General features: G+C 44.1%; 1 protein-coding gene across 1 annotated transcript in view; it reads left to right on the top strand.

Annotated features, from left to right (window-relative positions):
- Positions 1–2,157: 2,157 nt before the first annotated feature.
- LOC104271424 (protein Wnt-7a-like) overlaps positions 2,158–19,271 on the top strand; it is a gene marked incomplete at its 5' end in the record, with an annotated part of 22,263 nt that continues 5,149 nt past the window's right edge. The window contains one exon of the mRNA XM_009866087.1: positions 2,158–2,523. Coding sequence (XP_009864389.1) covers positions 2,158–2,523 — 366 coding nt within the window. The remainder of the gene's footprint in view (positions 2,524–19,271) is intronic.

Raw genomic sequence — 19,271 nt, 5'->3', positions numbered from 1 at the left:
TGAACCTTTCCCCTGAACAAGTCAAACTTACGAAGTAACTTAATTTGTGTAATACAGTCTTTGATCAACCTTGACATTTGATTCTGATTCTTCTTGTGCTAGTTTTACATCCTCTGTGCTGCTTTTTCTTCCCCCTAAGAAAAAAAAGAGCTGCTTAGTCTTTATGACATCGAGTGTGGCAGGTTAAAATGATCTCCCAGTGTTTGTTAGTCTAGATCTTGAAAACAACTTGTACTAGATCAGAAAACATTCAATCAAAGGAAAACAGAACCAGATAAAAATTTCAGCTAAAAATCAACTTGTGCTCTCCCATTTGCTGCTTCGTGAAACAGAAATTTGGCGTAACACGCTGCTCTCCCCTGAGGAGAGAGACTGGGACGTCTTACTGTGCTTTCCCCTGTTTATCAGTGCATTTTTTTATAGTGTCATACTTAAAATAGTGAGGATTCTGTTGAGGATTAAGTGGAGAAGGAACTGGAAGGGCGCCCTGGCTGGTCCTGGTGGATTTATCCTGGAGGAGGATCCCACTTCCACCTGCTGGGAGCAACAGCTCCAAATACACCTAAAGCCTGAGCTTTCAAATCTGGGCATCCAGATTTTCCTAGAAAGCCTCATCTCCCAAATCAGCAGTCAGAGAGATTCAACATATTATGTTTTTCTTTTTTTTTTTTTAAATAAGGAAAAACAATAAATCCTTTGAAGAACTCTGGTATTTCACTACAAGTTCCTCAATGTGCAGAGCGGCATCATTGGGAATATTGCCTGTGCTTATAAAAGGGCATGGAGTTGCCTATTAACAGATTTTAAGTCATCTTGTTTTCCATTTTACTTCCTTGCCATAAGAGAGTGAATATTTTTCTTTAAAAGAACCATTTAAGTGACAAGTACAGAAATCTAACTTGTGTTTTTGAAAGGGATGTAGCAGAGAATGCGGTGCTTGTGAGATCTCTTTCCCAAGTGGCTCTGTTTTTGCGAAAAATCCAATAAACAGCAGAAATGTGCTTGTTTCATGTGTAATAAACTATTGCCAGCAGCTGAGGTCTGCCAGAACTCAACTGTCGGGATTTTGGAGAAGGGAAGCTGATCTTCCCATCTGCCATCTCCTAATTAAGAGCCTGATTCCGATGGTATTGATGGTACATTTTGTCACTGGAGAAATAAGAGTAGGGCTAAATTCTTAGTTTGGGAGATCCATAAATATTTAAAGGGCTGTTTGATACAGGCGGTCAACATCTGCAAACCTCCTTATGTTTTGACGGGGACCTCTCTCAGCAGAACTGGTCCCCAAAGCCTTGTAGATCCCATAGGATCTGCGCATGGGAAATCCACACATCAGGAATGCAAGAAAGCTTTGAGGTGGTTGAGTCGCCATCACTGGATGTGTTCAAGTGTCATTTAGATGTGCTGTTGGGTGAGATGGTTTAGGGGTGAACTTGTAGTGTAGGGTCAATGGTTGGACTTGATGATCCCAAGGGTCTTTTCCAGCCTGAATTGTTCTATGATTCTAGGATTCTATGATTTAAAGTGAGATCTCCCCCAAACAATCAGAAGCCTGTCGTTATGGTCATACCGCACGAGATAATGTTGGATAATCGCTTCCTCGCAGCTCTTTGGTCAGGTTATTCCTTTACCTTGCTTTTGTAATAGTACCTACAACAGGCCAGGATTAGGTTTTTTCCCCCGTCTTGTGAGAAATTTTGGAATTAAACCCCAAACTTATTTCATGGAGTTTGCACAAATGGCTGTGTTGAAAACCTCGTGACACCTGCAATGTGAAATGTTCCAGTTCAGCTAGAATATTTTCAGAGCAAGATTTATAATAGAGGTTGTTCCCCTTCAAAAATACCTTTTAGGGTAGAATTAAAGTTCTTAAAAGCTGAATATGGATGTTTTAGCAATTTTACTCCCAGTTCCACCTATTTCCATTTTTTTTCCCTTTCCTTCTTCTTGAGCTAGAGTGTTTGGCACCCCACCCTTCTGCCATATAAAGTTTAGTTTGACTACCTCCAATATATATACACAGAGTTGCCTAAATAATACTTGATCTCCTACTACCTCATGGAGAGCTATCATTCTAGACAGTCAACATCCACAAAAAAATCAATACTTAGAAGAGACCTGCTTATGCCTGCAGATTCACTGCCCTTCTAATAATAGCCACCCGATGTTTGTGCTGCGAGGACTTGTCCACCTTCTTTGACCCACTCTCACCACGTTGTGTCGTGTACTCATGGCGCTGTTTTAATTTCAGGTAGCAGGGAAGCAGCGTTCACGTATGCCATCATCGCTGCAGGCGTAGCCCACGCCATCACGGCCGCCTGTACGCAGGGCAACCTGAGCGACTGCGGCTGCGACAAAGAAAAACAAGGACAGTACCACAAAGAGGAAGGATGGAAATGGGGAGGCTGCTCTGCCGACATCCGATACGGGATAGGGTTCGCCAAAGTGTTTGTGGATGCCCGGGAGATTAAGCAAAACGCGAGGACGCTCATGAACCTGCACAACAACGAGGCCGGGCGGAAGGTAAGTCCTTCTGCTCTTCCCCAGACGTGGCCAACTCCAGCCCGGAGTTGGAAACGGGGTGGGATCACACAAAGGGCACTTTAGCGCTAACCTCTTGTTACGGCGGGCGAGTCGGCACCTTTGCAGGTTGTGGAAGATTGTTGGACCATCCATCCGTCAAATGTTTGTCTAAATGTTGCTCTTTGCGGTTGTAAAGTGGGAAAAAAGCAAACAAACGTTTTATCTGGGTAGTCAAATGGTACTCCTGCTAAAAAGTTTGCCTGCTACTTCGTGGGTAAAAGGGATTCTCACCAGGTTCATAGAATCATAGAATCAATCATAGAATCATAGAACATTTTCAGCTGGAAGATACCTTCAAGATCATGGAGTCCAACCTTTTCCTAACCCTACCAACACCACTAACCCATGTCCCTCAGCACAACATCTACCCGTCTCTTAAACACCTCCAGGGATGGCGACTCAACCCCCTCCCTGATGGTTCAGACATGAACTTCTCACTCTTTTGAAGTGGGGTCGTGTCCAACCCCGCTGTTTAAACCTCGCTCTATGCATGAGGACTGCCTCTACAAGGAGAAAACCACTTTGGCAAAAAGACAACACATTGCCTCATCGTTCCTCCAGTCTATGGATTTGGTTTATCATTTTGCACAGCAAGATTCCCGCCCCCCACTCCCCCATTTTTTTGGGACCAGGTAGGTGAAGGCAGCTACTGCAGAACCAGTGCTCGGGAAGATAGGAATTCCTCAGCTCCCAGCACACATGTTCCCTGAGGATCCTGGGCACCCTCTGCCAAACGCAGCCATTGCAGATGCAAGACCTGACCTCAGATCCTTGCAGGCCAGGTGTCCCCCAACACACCTCAGAGGTGTCTTGGTGGTGGTGGGAGACCCTGATTTACACCGGTTAGGAACATCCAGGGATGTCTGTGTGCTCCAAACCAGCTGTGTGTGGGTTTGGTTCAGCACTGCTTGCATCTGGGAGCTGCCATCCTGCTGATCACAGAACCAACGTAAATCCTTACAGAACAAATGTAAATCCTCTCGCTTTCTTCTATTTTCCCTTTTCTGCTCTTTGCAGTCCTGTGCATTAGTAGTGATTTTAGCATTATGTTAGTGTGGCTTAGAAGCAAATGGGAGAAGAAAGTTAGGAAGAGCAGTTAATTTGTAGATACTATTTTTGCCGTAGTAATTACCTGTAGGCTCTGAGACATCTCCACTTACACTGGAGCCAAGCAGATTGTATTGAAGAAAAGCCACTTCCACCCCAAACAAAAGCCTGACCCTTCTTTTATTTAATGCTGCAGCAGTAGTTTTTTAGGTGAGATTATGGTTTTTACTCTGCCTTGCACCCCCAACGCCTGTGTTTGTCTCTCTGTAATGCAAACGTGGTACTTCAAAACATGAGCAAAATTAACACTGAATCCTGAGAATAACTCCAGGCTTAACCATTAATATTTGCTAAACAAATTATCTGAGCTCTTGATTACTTGGCTCCTGACAGCATGAAGGCGCACACTGAAAAGCGTGGTAAAACACCAAGTCTGCTCTGCTATCCATGTGCAAATCCGCTGAAATGAAAAATAGCAGTGGAGTTTCACCTTTGTGGGAAACTTACTCTCTGGCAATGTCTGCTTTTGTTCACCAATAAATGATGCCCGAGAAATGATGCACCAGCCAACAGAGGATTGCAAACACAGATGGAACTGGCTACTCTAGAACATTTTTACCAATGCAAAGCGTAGATACAGACAAAGAGGCTGCATTTTTTTTGTCTCCATTATCACCTAGGTATGGACCAAGGGTAGAGGAGGAGAGCTATTGGTCCTGGAGCTGGCCTGTGAGAAGGCAAAGCATTCAGCAGGCTCTTCTCGCAGACGTGAGCTCCTTGTGTTTCTCACCTATACGTGCACAATTTGCTGTCCTAAAAGATTGTGCCTGGAAGATTCAGCTCTGCGCATTGTTATCTGGGAGAACAGTGGTGCGTGCTATCTCTGGAGATCTGCCATTTCTCCAGCAGGCTCAGGAACTGTTCTGATCTGGAGATATTTCTACGCTTCTTCCTGCATCCCTCACAGAGCAAAATTACTGATCTTTGTTCGAACAAATCTCTGCGAGAAGTCTTCAGGGGAAAGAAAGAGTAACATGACTGAGAAAAGGCGTGTTGCTCCACCGTCCTGTACAGAGTGAATGAATGATGTTTTTGCTAGAGAGATTTCTTTCAGGCTTATGTGAAAGATCACGGTATTTAAACACAATTGGCAGAGGGAGGCCATGACGGGTATTTGGCAAGCCAGGTCTCTCACAACCTACCCCTTTCACAACAAAGATCGCCTTGTTTTGAGGTGGTGCTCTCCCTTTTGGAGCAATATGGATATTATCAGCCTCCACACAATCTATTCTTGGTGGCTTTCCTCTGGGCTACAAATACTTGTCTAGTTTTACTCGCCTGTGTGTACGTTTGGGATGATATTTATGCACCTAGGAGACAGACTGGCACCTTCCAGGAGTAAAATAGATATTCAATTCTTATCGATTTGTTATCTTCACCTGTAGGAACCACTACACTGTTCAAAAGTTTGTCCCCTCTACTTCTCTGGTCTTGCAGTGCAAAACTGCTCTGAGTGCTGTGCCCACCCCACAAGGTGCTCACAAATGACCTGTGAAAAGGGCCTTCTTTAGGATGACTCCAGCTGCAGGCACTTCAGGATGCACTAGTTGTCCTCTTAAGAATCACTGTGAAGTTCACCTGTTCCATCCTGGCGAGCAAGAGGTGACAGACTTTGCAGACAGGAAACTGTTAGTAGGACCACAGGGTATATCACAGAATCACAGAATGTTGGGGTTGGAAGGGACCCCTAGAGCTCTCCCAGTGCCACCCCCTGCCAGAGCAGGGTCACCCAGGGCAGGTCCCACAGGAACACGTCCAGGCGGGTTTGAACATCTCTGGAGCAGGAGACTCCACACCCTCTCTGGGCAGCCTGGGCCAGGGCTCCGGCACCTGCACAGGGAAAAAGTTGTTCCTAGTGTTTTTGTGGAACCTCCTGTGTTCCAGCTTGCATCCATTGCCCCTTGTCCTATCAACAGAGAACCACCAGGGAAAGCCTGATCTAGACTTTTTGGAGATCTAAGTCCAAGACCTTCCACCTTTCCATAGTCTGGTTTCACCTAGGCTAACATCTCTCTGCTTCCTGCCATGGCAACAACAGTTTCCCTTAACCTACCAAGCACACGACTCCAACAGAGCAGTGGTGTGACTGTCAGTCAGCTCTTCCTAGAAGTAAATGAGAACTGACTGTGTCAGATGCGGAGGGTCTTAGAGGTCATGGGTGGCAAGCACCCACCTTCCTTTTCCCTGGCAGCCCTCAAACATCGCACGCGTTCGAAAAACACCGGCATGCACACCCAGGATGCAGTGAGCAGCTCTCCCGTCAGCGTGTGTGAGGCAGCTGCACTTCCAGCTGCTCTGGTGCTGCAAACCAACGCCAGCGAGGCCAGTGGTTCGTGCAGAAGGAGCACCCGCAATGCCTCAGCCTTACTGCTAAGGGCCAGGGCTCCAGCTCTCTGTTTCTCTCTCCGTCTTGGCGACAAAACCAGCAGGACTCGGTTTTGCAGGACATGGGCACAACTCCAAAGTTCCCGGGCTACTTGGAAGGGCAGGGGCAGAGTTCAAAAGTGGGGTCACATACACCCTTACCACACTGGCCCCAAGCAGCCCGAGGAGCCCCGTGTCATTTGTCAAACCTACCAGAGAGCAGCTATTTCTGACCTCCAGAAACAGAGTTTAGGGTGTCTTTCCTCTTTGAATTAGTGTTTCCTGAAGTGCTGATTCACTGCAGGAAGAAGCAAGCGGTACAGGGAGAACAGGAGGAGAATTCATAACAGCTGGGTCAGAAGAGACAGATAAAACTTGCATTAATTTAAAGGCATAATCCTGGTTCGCCCTGCAAACTTCCATGCGAGGGGTTATAATCGCAAGACTGAGTTGTCTGTTAGCAAAATTGTCTCCTCAAGTACAAAGTTAATTAAATTGCTCTAGTACAGTAACGTACATCTGAGAGATAGTTATGCTTCAGGATAAAAAAAAGTACAATAATCTTATTCTCCAAGTTATCCTGCTAAAAAAATAGCAAAATACGTAGAAACATTCTGTGTATTTTGCCTGTAAACTTTTCATTTTGACAGCATGGCGAGGTACGTGACCAGGTTGCTGTCTCCTCTCTTTTTCTCTGTGACATTGAAATTCCACGAATCGCGTCTTGCATCAGCGTTACATCATATTAAGCATAATGCAATATTATGAGTCATTGTTATAAATCATGGGCACAGGCTGCATTAGAAGGCTTTTGCAATTCAAGAGCACATCAAGGTGGATTTTTATTCAGCTTTTCTCTTTGGAGGCATACGTAGGTGCGCTGTCTCTCCAAAGCATCTTCATCCTCTGAATCCCCAGCATTTCAGTGTTCCCTACAGCTTGTAGCAGAAGAGCAGTACATGCCTCACAGAGTTGCTGCAAATATCAAGGAAAGCCACGAGAAGCCCGAAGGTGTTTCTGAAGTGGATCATGCAACAATCATCACAGACCAAAGCATTTAGTATTTTGTCCTTTAGGGAAAACTGTAATAACATTGAAGTGAGACACCAGCATTTGGAAAGCACGGAGTTCAGGAGATCTCCCAAGCTCCTCTGCAACATCTACACCCCTTTACTTGCTAGCATCTCTGGCCTCAGGGGGAGATGGCTGCCATGTAACTTTCCTGAACTTGTCGCAGTTCTTGCATAGTGCGCAACCACCACATCACTGCAGGAATTTATCTATCCTCTAGAGGAGACAGCTATTTCTACTTCTTTCAAGGTACCTTCTGCTTTAACTAGCCTGTTAGCCTGACTGCAAGAGGCGACATAGAACACAAGCTTGTGCGGATGAAAGACTTGAAAGGCTGTAAGCATCCAGCGTGCTGCTAGAAAAGAGACAAGACTAATAAAACTGGCTGCCAAACGATTTAGCATTTGTCATTTTTCTGAACAGAGGCACGAAGATCTGACAATTGCCTGAACTAGGTCTTCAAGTGCTTGAAAACATGGCACTACTCCTGCTTCCATCCGTGGCTCAGTTCAGCTGCAGGCTCGTAGCTGGGGTGGCCCTGCCCGAGCAAGACCGTGGTCTTCTATGGGGACCCCAGAAATTCAGCAGCTCCTGATAGGATTTCTTCTTCTAGAAGATGCTCAGGGATGCATAACTGCCTGGCGAGCACAGTGCCAGGAGGACACGGGGCCAATAGTGGAGCCGAAAAACTCCTTCCATGTAGATGTACCAGCTGTAAACTCCGCGCACAGCAGAACTGCCGAATAGTAGCCAAAGCCATCTACTTCTGTATTTGGCCTTTCTCTCAGCTTCATCAGAAAGAATATCTCTGAAGGGACATGCACACTAGAATAAAGCTTGCCTGTGTCTGGAGCTGCTGAAAATTACCATAGACTCCAGAGAGTCTAGGAGACCAGCTTCGAGCAGAACAGAACTGGGCGAGGCTGCCCTGATGCTCCTGGCACCAGCAATTGAGTGATATTACAGTATCAGCAGCACAGCCACGTGTTTCTTGGGGTTCAGAACAGTGCCCCTGCAGTTGCACTTAACATTTTTCAATGAGTTTTCCCTTTTTTTGTTTATGTTTGTTTTCATTTCATGGGCACAGAACTGTTCCTGATTTTTGAATTTGGAAGCTTCTAGTTCTTAAGTTTAGGGATGTTCCTTAAACACAAAACTGGCAAGCGATTTTCCTCTCTACTGGCAGATACTAACAACTTGTGAAATGATCATAGTCGTGATACATTCTCGATTTAGAGTGCCTTGAAGTTGGAAAGTGTTTTTCCAGGACCACTTCTAGTTAAAAGTTCCTGTGAGGGATGTTGAAAGGAGGAGCATGTCCAGGACTAGTTGTGTTGCCTGCTTGCTCAAGAGCTTGTCCATTTACGTCCAGCTCCCCTCACTAATCCCTCAGTAATCCCCTCACTTGGACCTCCAGCATCTACAGATGGGTTGAGCGGGTAAGAGCAACAAACACAACCTTTAATCCTGTGCTGCAACTGCAACGGGATGCAATGACTAAGCCCTTTCTGAGGTCTCTTGCCCAGCTGAGGAGAGACCAGGAAACAGGCTCCATACCCGCAGGAAGATGGGGAGCTCAGCCTGTGTCAGGCAGGTGCCCCTTGATAGAGGCAGGAGCAATTCTGACCAGCTTCAACTCTAGCTGTGTACACCCTTGACGGACGAGGTTGGTAAACGTTAATGTGGAGCCTGGTGGTGGAGAGCAGGGGCAGAGCAGTGGCACAACTCTTACGGAGATAACCGTGCCTAAAAACACCGCGCGAACAAGCTTCAGCCAAAGCAACACACAACACGTCCACTCACAACACAATAGTGGTCTTAACAAATCAAAAATGTGGCTCCACTGCTAAAATGTCACATAACATCCAGAAAAATCTGGTGTTAGGTGCACCAAATATGTCTGCGTAGAATGTCCCGGTAGCTGGTTTGCTTCATTAAGCTGTAAAAAGTTTTCCCTGGATTAAACTGGGCAGCTGGGGAAGGTCGAGGAGGCTTACACCTGTGGCTTGTGCCTCATTGTGTCCAGATGGAATATGTAAAGAAATGCTTCTGACAAATCTCACTGACGTGGCTGTAAGGTGCAGGCAAAGGGGAGTGTCCACCCACAGACCTGGGTCCAGCTATAGGGCGTTATCTGAGGTAAACCCAGCCCAGTCCCACCCTGCCTTTCCTGTGTTTCGCAGCCTCTCGAGCACTCCAGCCTAGCACCACAGCTGGAAGTCAAGGCAATTAGAAAAAAAAGGAGTGTTAGATGCCTTCCCTGACAACTTCGTCACCACATGGTTGCTGGCGGGGCGGCAGGATTTCCAGAAAGGCCAAGCATGGAATTTGGAGGAAATCCAGTTCACTGAATGGGAAAACTCCCATTGAGGTTGGTGGGACCACAGGACACAAACGAGTGCTTCCAAAAATCCCAACCCTACTGAATATTTGCAGTTCACAAGGAGACTCTGCTGGGCAATTTCCTAGGTGTAAAAAAAAAAAAAAATTCATCCTGTGCTCTCTTCTAGGATTTTGTTTGTATTTGAAAGGATCAAAGCACTATTTTATGGCTTTCCTACTTTTTTTTTTTTTTGGATAATAGTCTTAAAACAAGTCCAAACTTGACAGACAAGCTCTGCATCTTCTCAACAGCCCAGAGGAAAGATAAAGGGAACGTTAATGTTAGTCTAAATTATGAGAGGGAATTGGACTGCACAAGAACTGTAATCCGCAAGAATGAATTTTCATTCCACTTGTCCTCCACTTTCAGCTAATCAGAAATGGTGATACATGGTCCTACTTGTATTTTGGCTTTCAGCTCCCTCCTATATCTTATGTGGTTGAAAACTGAATTCCTGATTTATGCTGAAGATTAGGGAATGATAAATGCTATCCCTTACCTGCAGTTCCAATTTTAGAGGATTTTGGCATTATGAGCAAAACATGCATTTCATGTGTATGGTTACCAGAGCCGACAATCTGTCACGCTGCTGACAAAGATAGCCGAGACTGAGGGCCAGGGTCTGTTAATAAATAACAAAGATCTCAAATTCCAAATTTAATATCATGCACCTTTTGTAACCGAAACAATCAGATGCTTCCTATAATAATTAATTTGCTCACCAAAGCTACCGGCTGGGTCACACGGTTTTGGATGTTTTCGAACTTAATTTCTCTGTGGACAGCTGGCAACATTTCCCACGGGTCATTCAGTACTCGGAAGGGAAGACCATTGAGACTGAAATAGTTGCTGTCTAGATTATTGGGTTCTCCCAGTGTCCTCAGCATCCTTGGGTGGGACCCTTGGTAGAGTCTACAGCGTCCCTCGTGTTGCAGAACAAAAGCCCTCATTTCTAAACAAACATTGAGGATTTGAAACAAATGTAGCTATCACAAAGCACAATCACTTCAAAGCGAGTAGGTGCTATGTCTGGGTACTGTAAAACTTATGCTGATCATGTAATAAAAGCTGTAAGAAAGAGAAAACATAGCACCTATTAGATTTTGTAGAATGCTTTGGGTTGGAAGGGGTTTAGAGATCATCTAGTTCCAATGCCCCTGCCAGAGGCAGGGACACTGACCTATGAGCATGTCTTGTTTGCCTTCTATTATTCCTATTAACCTGTGCTTTTTGATGTTTTATTGAGAAGTGAAATCAGAATCCAAAATTTTTGAGCTCTGTACCTAAATGTAGGCTGGAGTCATTGCAGAATTTTCAGGAATAGCTGATGAGCACAGTTATGCATCTCCCATATTCCCCAGATGACATTTTTCACACGCCATATTTAAATTTCCAAACTTAAGACCGATTTCCTGGCATAAAATTAGACATTTCCGTCTCCGTATTTTAGCAATTTTAGCAAAACCCAACAGAAGGCAGGTATAGGCTAAATTAGCCAGAAACTAATGGTTAGGCCAGTCTATTTGCTGAGAACACTTTTAATGCACAAACGTGCAGTCTTTGCGCTACACGTAAAGTTTACACTGAATTATACTGGAGATCTTGCTCCGGGCAGTCTCACTCGCTACATCTTTGACAAAGATGAAAGTTATACCAAGGTTTGGGTCAAATGCTGTGTTAGACACTTGGTGGCAGAAAACTCTGAAGTCACGAAGCCCTGAATGCTCACCAAAAGCAATAATTGCTAGCATTTGCTATACTAATGGAACAGACTTTTGCTTTAATGGAAAGAATTTCCAGGTATTTTGAAGTAAACAATTAAAAAAATCGATTGTATGAAGAACAACCTTTTAGTCCAAGGACACAAACAAGGCTTGTTTAGGTACTGGAAGAACGTAGAGTGGATCTATTAAAGGATAAGGGTTTCAGGTAATTGCAGAGAGGATGTTTGGCTCTGTGTTCCTAATTATTGCCAAAAGACACTAGTATTAATTTGCATTAGAACTGGTTACCGAAATAACCCTGAGCCTTCTGGTACTTAAGAGGGAGGTATACCTGATGGACTACATTGGGTCCTCCGGGACAAGCAGAGTAAAGGTGCTGGTATTCCCAGACTCTAAACTAGATCTAAGTCAACGTCTCTGGCTTGTCCCCTAGCAATAGTTCTCTTGGTGGTGTCGACTGGTGGCCTACACTAAGGAAACTAGCCTTGCCTTAAGCATACCAGATCTTTTACTAAATACAAGACCACGCATAATTATGACTTTGACCATACATTCTCTTACAGGGCTATTCCCACATGAGATTTTAATTGAGGGATAGCACAGACTGTTATCTTTGGGTGCATAAATCCTGCATTCATAAAACAATTAACTACTGAGATGGCGCAATAGTCAGCACATGTATAAAGAAGTTCAGTATGGAGTCAAGACTATGTGTCCAAAAAGGCTTGGAATACCTTAGCATTAAGGGTTTTTTGGTAATTCTATTTAACAGAATTATACTTTATATTAAGGTTCCTCCTAAATAGAGATTTCTAAAATTAATATCTGATTAATACTTTAAACACGTGGTAGAAATACATGGTTTCTTTTGTTGATGGGTTCATGTACTGGTGAAACGGGTGCTTAGAAGCTATGGTTGCAGGCATCTTACGACCTTCTGAACTAACCAGCTGGTTAAATCTTTGTTAAAAACATCAATCTTGATATCAAGGCTCATTTATGCATGGCTGACAAAGAGGAACTATTAATGGTATTGTTGGATGTTGCTCCTTAACTCACCTATAAGTAGTAAACAGGTAGATCTACTAATAAAAAGCAGCAGCAGCTGTGTTGGGTCTGGGGGTGAGCTGACCCAAGGGAATTACGTGCGTCAATACGGTGCACCTTAAAGGTGAATTTTTCTGTTAATACCTGATTGCTCGCATGTAGGACAAAAGCTTCAACTACTGCTTAAAGTACCTGTTGGAGGGCAAAAGAGAAAAATTTAATAAGCCAGGTAAGCAAGACAGAAAGCCAAGGAGGCTTGCTTAGACCACGCTAAGCATTATGCATAGATGTAGGAAATTCCACTTTCTTCTCTACAGGAGGAAATTTTCATTGACAACAGGCCAGAAGATCCTTGTTAAAATTCTTGGCCTGGATATGGGCGTGCCGATCTTGGCAGCTGCGGGGCTACAGAGATAGGTTCTGCTGGTAGGATCTTATCTCTGATAAGTGGAAGCTATTTGAAAACGTGGAAGTGTGGAGCTATTGTCCCAGCTGCAACTGGAGAGGGAAAACTCTTATGTATAAAGCCTAATTTGAAAGTCATCTTCATGGGGTAATTATCCTCACAAGAATATTACAATTAACGCTAAAATCACGTTACTTCGTGATGACGCGAATACTTCGAATTGGAAACGCAACGTGTGTGGAAATGTCTACACAGAACGCAATATGTTATTGTGATCAAGTTTCTGCTTTACGATAACTCAAATGATTGCTGATTAGCTGGAGGAGTAATGGGAAATTTCTCTTAAAATGACAAGAATAGCTATCGCTTTCCTGAGCAGCTGTCGCTCGATGTGCCAGCGCGCTGATATCCCACCCCGGGTACAACCATCCTTGGCAACGGGCTCAGAGCCTCTGCCACAGCCTGGGTCATGTTATCTGTGCAAAGCGATGTGACCGAAGGGAATGGAAGTGAGTCTGAGCTAGCTCAGGTGCTTATTTTCTGCTGAATAAATGGTGGGTAGGCAGAGCGGGCAACGGGTGCACCTCCAGCGTCATTTACCGAGTTGTGAAAAGCATGTTAGGTGCTAGGGCTAGAGCTTAAAGATGTCTCTGTGAATCAAACGTGAAGATACCTGGTGCTTCTTTCTAGACCAAAGGTGTTAATGAAGAAGTTAAGCTAAGAAATACGGTTTTTTTTATAAAGGCAGTGCCTAAAAAAATAGCATACAAGTGCTTTGAAATCACCTGAAAAGCTGACCGGAAGGAAAAGCATCCTTTGTTTACTAGAACTGCTGGCTTGGAGAACTAAAATGAGTTTTCAGCATGAGAAATACGCCTTGCAGAGCATGATGTGCCGAGTACCTAAGGGTTAACTCTCCTAGTTTGGTATGCAACTAAATGAACCTATAATTAACTGTGTGTGGCTATTGGTTAAAAATGTTTGGAAGCAATATGAAGTGATATTATTTTGCGACTATACTCCTGCCAGTACCTGGCTTTATTAGTTTAGCGCAAGAGGTGTTTCCTGATGAGTTGTCTGGAACAAGCCCGCCCGTTATTTTGGTTTCTATCACTCTTTGGAAACTTTTCTCCCAACAGCTTCGGCATTTGTCAAAATGCTCTACTTGGTTGCTCCCCACTCTTCAATGTACAAGGCCAGCACCACTTCCTTTGGGTGCTCGCTACCAGTGGGGAGAGGCACACGGAAGACGAAATTCACTGTGAATGAGTCAACCCTGTGCCATACCTCTCTCTGTGTACATTAGCTGTGACAAGGATGAATTCCAGTTGTGTCATTTCCTGTTTTCCCTACTTTTTTTTTTTTTTTTGGTAACCATGAAGAATGACTCAGGCTCCGTGACACAGCCCAAAGTGACGGGCAGCAATGACATCTCTGCTTGAATAACCCCAGTGGTCTTAACTCATTGTGTTCTCAAACTCCTTTGTCTGGGAGTACTTCCAGTTTCTTCAGAAATAGCGTGCTAAAACATAAACTGTGAGCACAACCACTTTCTTTCTTTTCTAAAAAGAAGCCACTCTCCATCCTACATTTCAGTGACAGCTTGCTGCATTGACATTTAGAAGCCTGGAGTATGAAGATCACTGTCCCGAGATCAAAACTAAAAACAGACTAAAAACAGAGAAGAATTATATTGACTTCAGAAAGGTCCAGATAGGCAGACATGACCCAGTTAGGATTTCATTGACTTCATTACTCTGATCCATACATTGACTGAAGGATTGAGCTCCTAAACTGAAGTAGAGATTAGGGAAAATGGCATTTTTAACAAGGGGCATTCGTCATCTTTTTAATGCATGGAAAATACTGCACAGATCACTACTTTAGAGAGGTCTGGTTTAGAACTATCGGTGTTTTGGAGTGATTTTGAATTTGTGACCAGAATGTAAGGAAGGTAGATAGGATCTAAGACAAAATGTTATGTTGAGGGTATGTCCAAATCCAGAAAAACTGGTGTCTCGTTTCCTCTGTAAATTGTCTTAGTGTCAGTGGACATGGTTTTGTTTCTTCATTTTCAGAACTCCTTGTTCATCATCTTTTATTCACTTCTGGCTTGAACATGTTATCCAGTATCTTTCTGGAGCGGAATATGCATGCTATAGAAAATTTATGTAGTGATAGGAGGGTAAACTAGATACTATAACCAACAACGCTATCCGTAGTTCTGTAATACCATCCCCCTTTCCAGCCTATTTTAGCTCCATTGTGCAAAGTGCCCAGGTAGGCCAGACAACAAGACTATTCAGTATTTCACAAGCTAAAATCCATCATATCCACAGTGGCCGTTTTGCTTGGACAGCAGCAAATAACGATCCGAGATAAATTTTCCCTTAATCTCCCAGTCCCATTTCAGTAAGGGGCTAAGAAATCACACCTTCACTAAAATAAATATACAATATAAAATAACATGCTGAACGCCTTTAAGACAATCAAGCTATATTCCCGTGACAGTGGGTGAAAGCACATTTAAAGAAACCAGATTTTTTTTCGGAACTATTTTTTCCAAGCTCCTTTTTATGATTGATCTTTCAACTTCCTACATGATGACACTTACTTGGCGCTGCGCTGAGCCAGTCTAATCTAGGTGATAATAGGTCTCCCAAGAGTTATTTTTTTAAAAACAAGCAGTTCATCAAGCACATTGACAGCTACTTTTTCAAATTATTTCTACTTTACCCCTTGCTTTTTATGCCTTCCATTTTCTGCCTTGCTTTTTAACAGAAGAAGCCACACGACCAAAAATGCAAGTCAGAGCAGTCATGCGGGCAGCTGTCCCAAGAAGCCACCACAGCAGTAACTCCCTGGTGAGCTGTCACGCCAGCTTTCAAACGTCGAGCTTTTGTCACCAGCCACTCAGAAAACAACAAGTCCCCCACCAAAGCCCCCTATCCCACGGCCCATTTGCCCCTCGACAGTAGGAACAGGCTACGTGCAGCCTGATATAAAACCCATCTAAGCGGTCGTTTCGTAATACGGAGTTGAGAAAAACTTCTACGATAGCACTTCCTGCCGACAGAAGGAAGGGTGGGTAAGAAGGTTTTCTGTTTAATATTACACAGAAAACCTCGTTGCCAACCACATCCCTTAAGAGTATGTGCAACTCCACCAGAAGCTCATAGTTCCAGCTCAGGAATTAATGGTTTTGATTTACATTTTGATGACCAGGGAGACAGAGAGAGGCGAGGGTGCAGGTACTTTCTCTCTGGGGAAAACTGGAACGTGTTCATGAAAGGCAAGGAGTCCCACAGACCTGCTTGGAGCTGTTATCAGATACAGTGGAAAAGGGAGGGGGTGAGGGAGAAGAAAATACCTGGCATGAGACCTGCCCCAAGGAGGGACCCTCTGACGTGGCAGGGTGCATTTCTGCCCGTGTTATCCCTCTCAAATTCGCATCAGATTTTGCTGAGCTCGAGTGTTGCCACATCGTGCCCACTATCTCTGCAAGCGGTGTCTTGATGAAGATAAATAAAAACTTAAGAGCCTTATTTGGACTTTCATGATTGGGTTTGCAGAGCTGTTGGGGTAAAATATGGAAGAATGAGAAAGATAATTACAAACTCTGAGCCACATGCACGGAATTCACATTCCTAGGTGATTTTGCAAAACGGGGAGTTTTGGCAAAGTTTAGCCCAGGAGCAGCTATAGTGCGATATAAGGTAGAAAGACCCCTCGGTGACAGAAAGCTGAAGCATTATGGCACCTTGCTTTATTTCACATAGCACTTCCTACAGTCTAAAAAAAGGCAAAGACCATGCCAGATGAGTTAATTTGAGAAGAACGTTATTAAGTTGTGTGAGAGTCTGTCCGATCCAACCTCTCTTCTTAAAAACAGCTCTGTCCTTTTTATCCTAAGCCCAATTCTTGTTCAAAAATAACAATTAAGAAGGCATCCTGTGACATTTATTCTCTACCGCTCTTTTGTTTTTTGGTCCCAGAAGTGGTGATAAATTGATTCGGTACGTGGCGAGTCATGAAGGTTATCAGAAGCGTAAGAAAAATATGCAGGAGAAAATATTTTTTGCTGCATTCCTCTCGGCTTTTACTGGCCTTGCTCTCAGGCTTTGGTGTTCATTTGCTATTCTACACAGTGCTATTCACCGAATGGGGGGTACCAGGTCTTCTGCCCTCTGATTTAAATGACACCACTTGGAAAGAGGAGAACATCTCCTTCTGTTTGTGTGTGCTGATGGTGCGCGAGTACCGTGACTATATGGAAAGACTAACTAATCTTTGTTTCTTTACTTATTTGAAATATTGTGAAAATAGAAGCTGCATTTAGAAAACAGTCACTGCGTGCGGTCAACTTTTTCATGAAGCTGACATAAAGGGCAACTAATAGTCCAGGGCAGAAAGTACAAAAATAATTAGGAAACTCTATAAAGTGAGTATGAGAAAAGTAAGGAACCTCTTGTTCCATGGTGGACAGAGAACAGTCAGAAATAGTAGACAAAAGGTTAAATTTATGAGAGTGCAAAATTTCTTAAGTCTTCATTTTTAAGGATGTGAGTTAGGATCTGGAAAACGTGCTTCTGCTTCTTAAAATAGAATACTCATTATTAAAGGTGGTATTGGGAATTAGCACCCATCTGCGATGTTTCTAGCATTATTTTATCAGCATTCTTGCGGCTGTCTTCATGATTAGTCCTCAGACCAGCATGTTGCCCAATTTTTCTCTGGACATCTGTTCGGAGGAAAGTGCAATGGTGATTTGATTGATGTAGGTCACACGCTGTGGTGATTTCCCAGTCGCTATTTTTTTTGTTTGAAACAAAACATTTCTTGTAATGAGAAAAATGGTTCAACCTGCCAGGTATTTCTAGGATAGTCATGGCTCACAGCGTTCAGTGTATCAAATTCATTTGACTTCAGATATTATTCTTTTGCGCAGGTTTACTAACTGGCAACATGAGAAAACAAATCTTTTGGCTGTTCTCAGTAAGGTCTTCATAATATGTTCAACTGAAATATGAAAGGCTGTCTGGAATGAATGACTCTTAGCATGGGACACAATCAGTTCCAAACTCATCCACAGTTAGTTTTGCCATAGGAGATCAATGCAAAATATGTTTCTACAGGACACATTTTACAGCAGCCCTGTTAATATAGTTAATGAACACCCACTGACGGGAAATCATCTTTTCTGTTTAAATATGCCTTTGCTAACTTTAAACTTGCACTTCGATACTTTCCTATTAGGCGGTTTCTAACAGTTCTTAAAGGTTTTGTAAGGTTTGTCTTCAACAGCAGCGTTTCTTCTTTGGTGCTCACTCGTGTTCATTTTTGTTTTCCAGTCAACAAGCACCAGGTTTCAGAGCTTTGGTGGGAAGACAGTCCTGCAAGTTACTTGACTAGTAGCATTCTTTCGAGATTACTGTCCCACTTGAATAAAACAACTGGCAGAGCCATCTCCTAGTCATTTCAATGAGACGTAGGCCTTTTGCTGCCTCTCAGTCTTATGTATACATCCATTGCCCTTTTCAATGGCTACTCTGCAGACCTCCCTGTTGGTTGCTTTAGATACAACTTGATTGTCAAATAAGTTAATATGTTGAAATAGTGAATACAACAGGGCCTTACTGTATTAGCTTAAAACAAATTTTTTTCCTCAATCAATCCTTCTTCTAAAGCAAAAAGAAAAAAAAGCATCTCTAACATCATTCCTGAAGTTTGAGGAGCTTTGTCTTACCGCTACGGTTGCCTCTGAAAGTAACATAAATCATAAATCCTCCTCTGCCACAAGCTGAAAGGGGCAGGTTTGCCTCTGTCCATCGGCCTCCACAGCCCACAGAGAGGTTGTGCCTCTCTCCAAGCCATGTTCTTCTCCAGAGTGAGAAAATCTCTTTTGTTTTGCCCATAGTTGTGTTTCCTTTGGCCTATAGTAAAGGTATGTGTGCAGGCACTTGCAGGGGACAGATATTTCCTGACCCAGATGGTCTGATGGCCTCAGGCACCGTGGTACTCACAGCATGTTCACTGTAAGGCGGGATGTGGGAATTCCATGGGACTTTTGTTAGTGAAGGAGAATGCACTGGGGCTGCGGTGGTCACTGTTGTTCACACTGGACATCCTTCAGGCCAGCTTTAGTGCTTTAGAATTCCAGTGGCTGAACCCAAGGCTGAGCTGTACCCGACCCCATGCTGGTAGGTGTGTGGGGTCCCAGATGCGTTTGCAAAGTCAGCTCAGCTGAGATGCGGGAAACCCAGAGAGGCACACACTGCTGACTAACTCGGCTAACAGAGGCACTGAGCTGGGAAAACCCACAGCATGAGGGTGACCTTATTAGAAGGGGAGTAGCTAGTAGGTCGAGAGGGGTTCTGCTGCCCCTCTGCTCTGCCCTGGGGAGGCCACATCTGGAATCTTGTGTCCAGTTCTGGGCCCCTCAGCTCCAGAGGGACAGGGAACTGCTGGAGAGAGTCCGGCGCAGCCCCAGGGATGATGGAGGGATGGAACATCTCCCTGGGGAGGAAAGGCTGAAGGAGCTGGGGCTCTGCAGCTGGAGAAGAGGAGCCTGAGGGGTGACCTCACT

This window comes from Apaloderma vittatum, unplaced genomic scaffold, assembly GCF_000703405.1.
Source record: "Apaloderma vittatum isolate BGI_N311 unplaced genomic scaffold, ASM70340v1 scaffold273, whole genome shotgun sequence".
NCBI lineage: Eukaryota > Metazoa > Chordata > Aves > Trogoniformes > Trogonidae > Apaloderma > Apaloderma vittatum.
The sequence above is the reverse complement of the archived record's forward strand: the minus strand, read 5'-3'. Positions and strand labels throughout refer to the sequence as shown.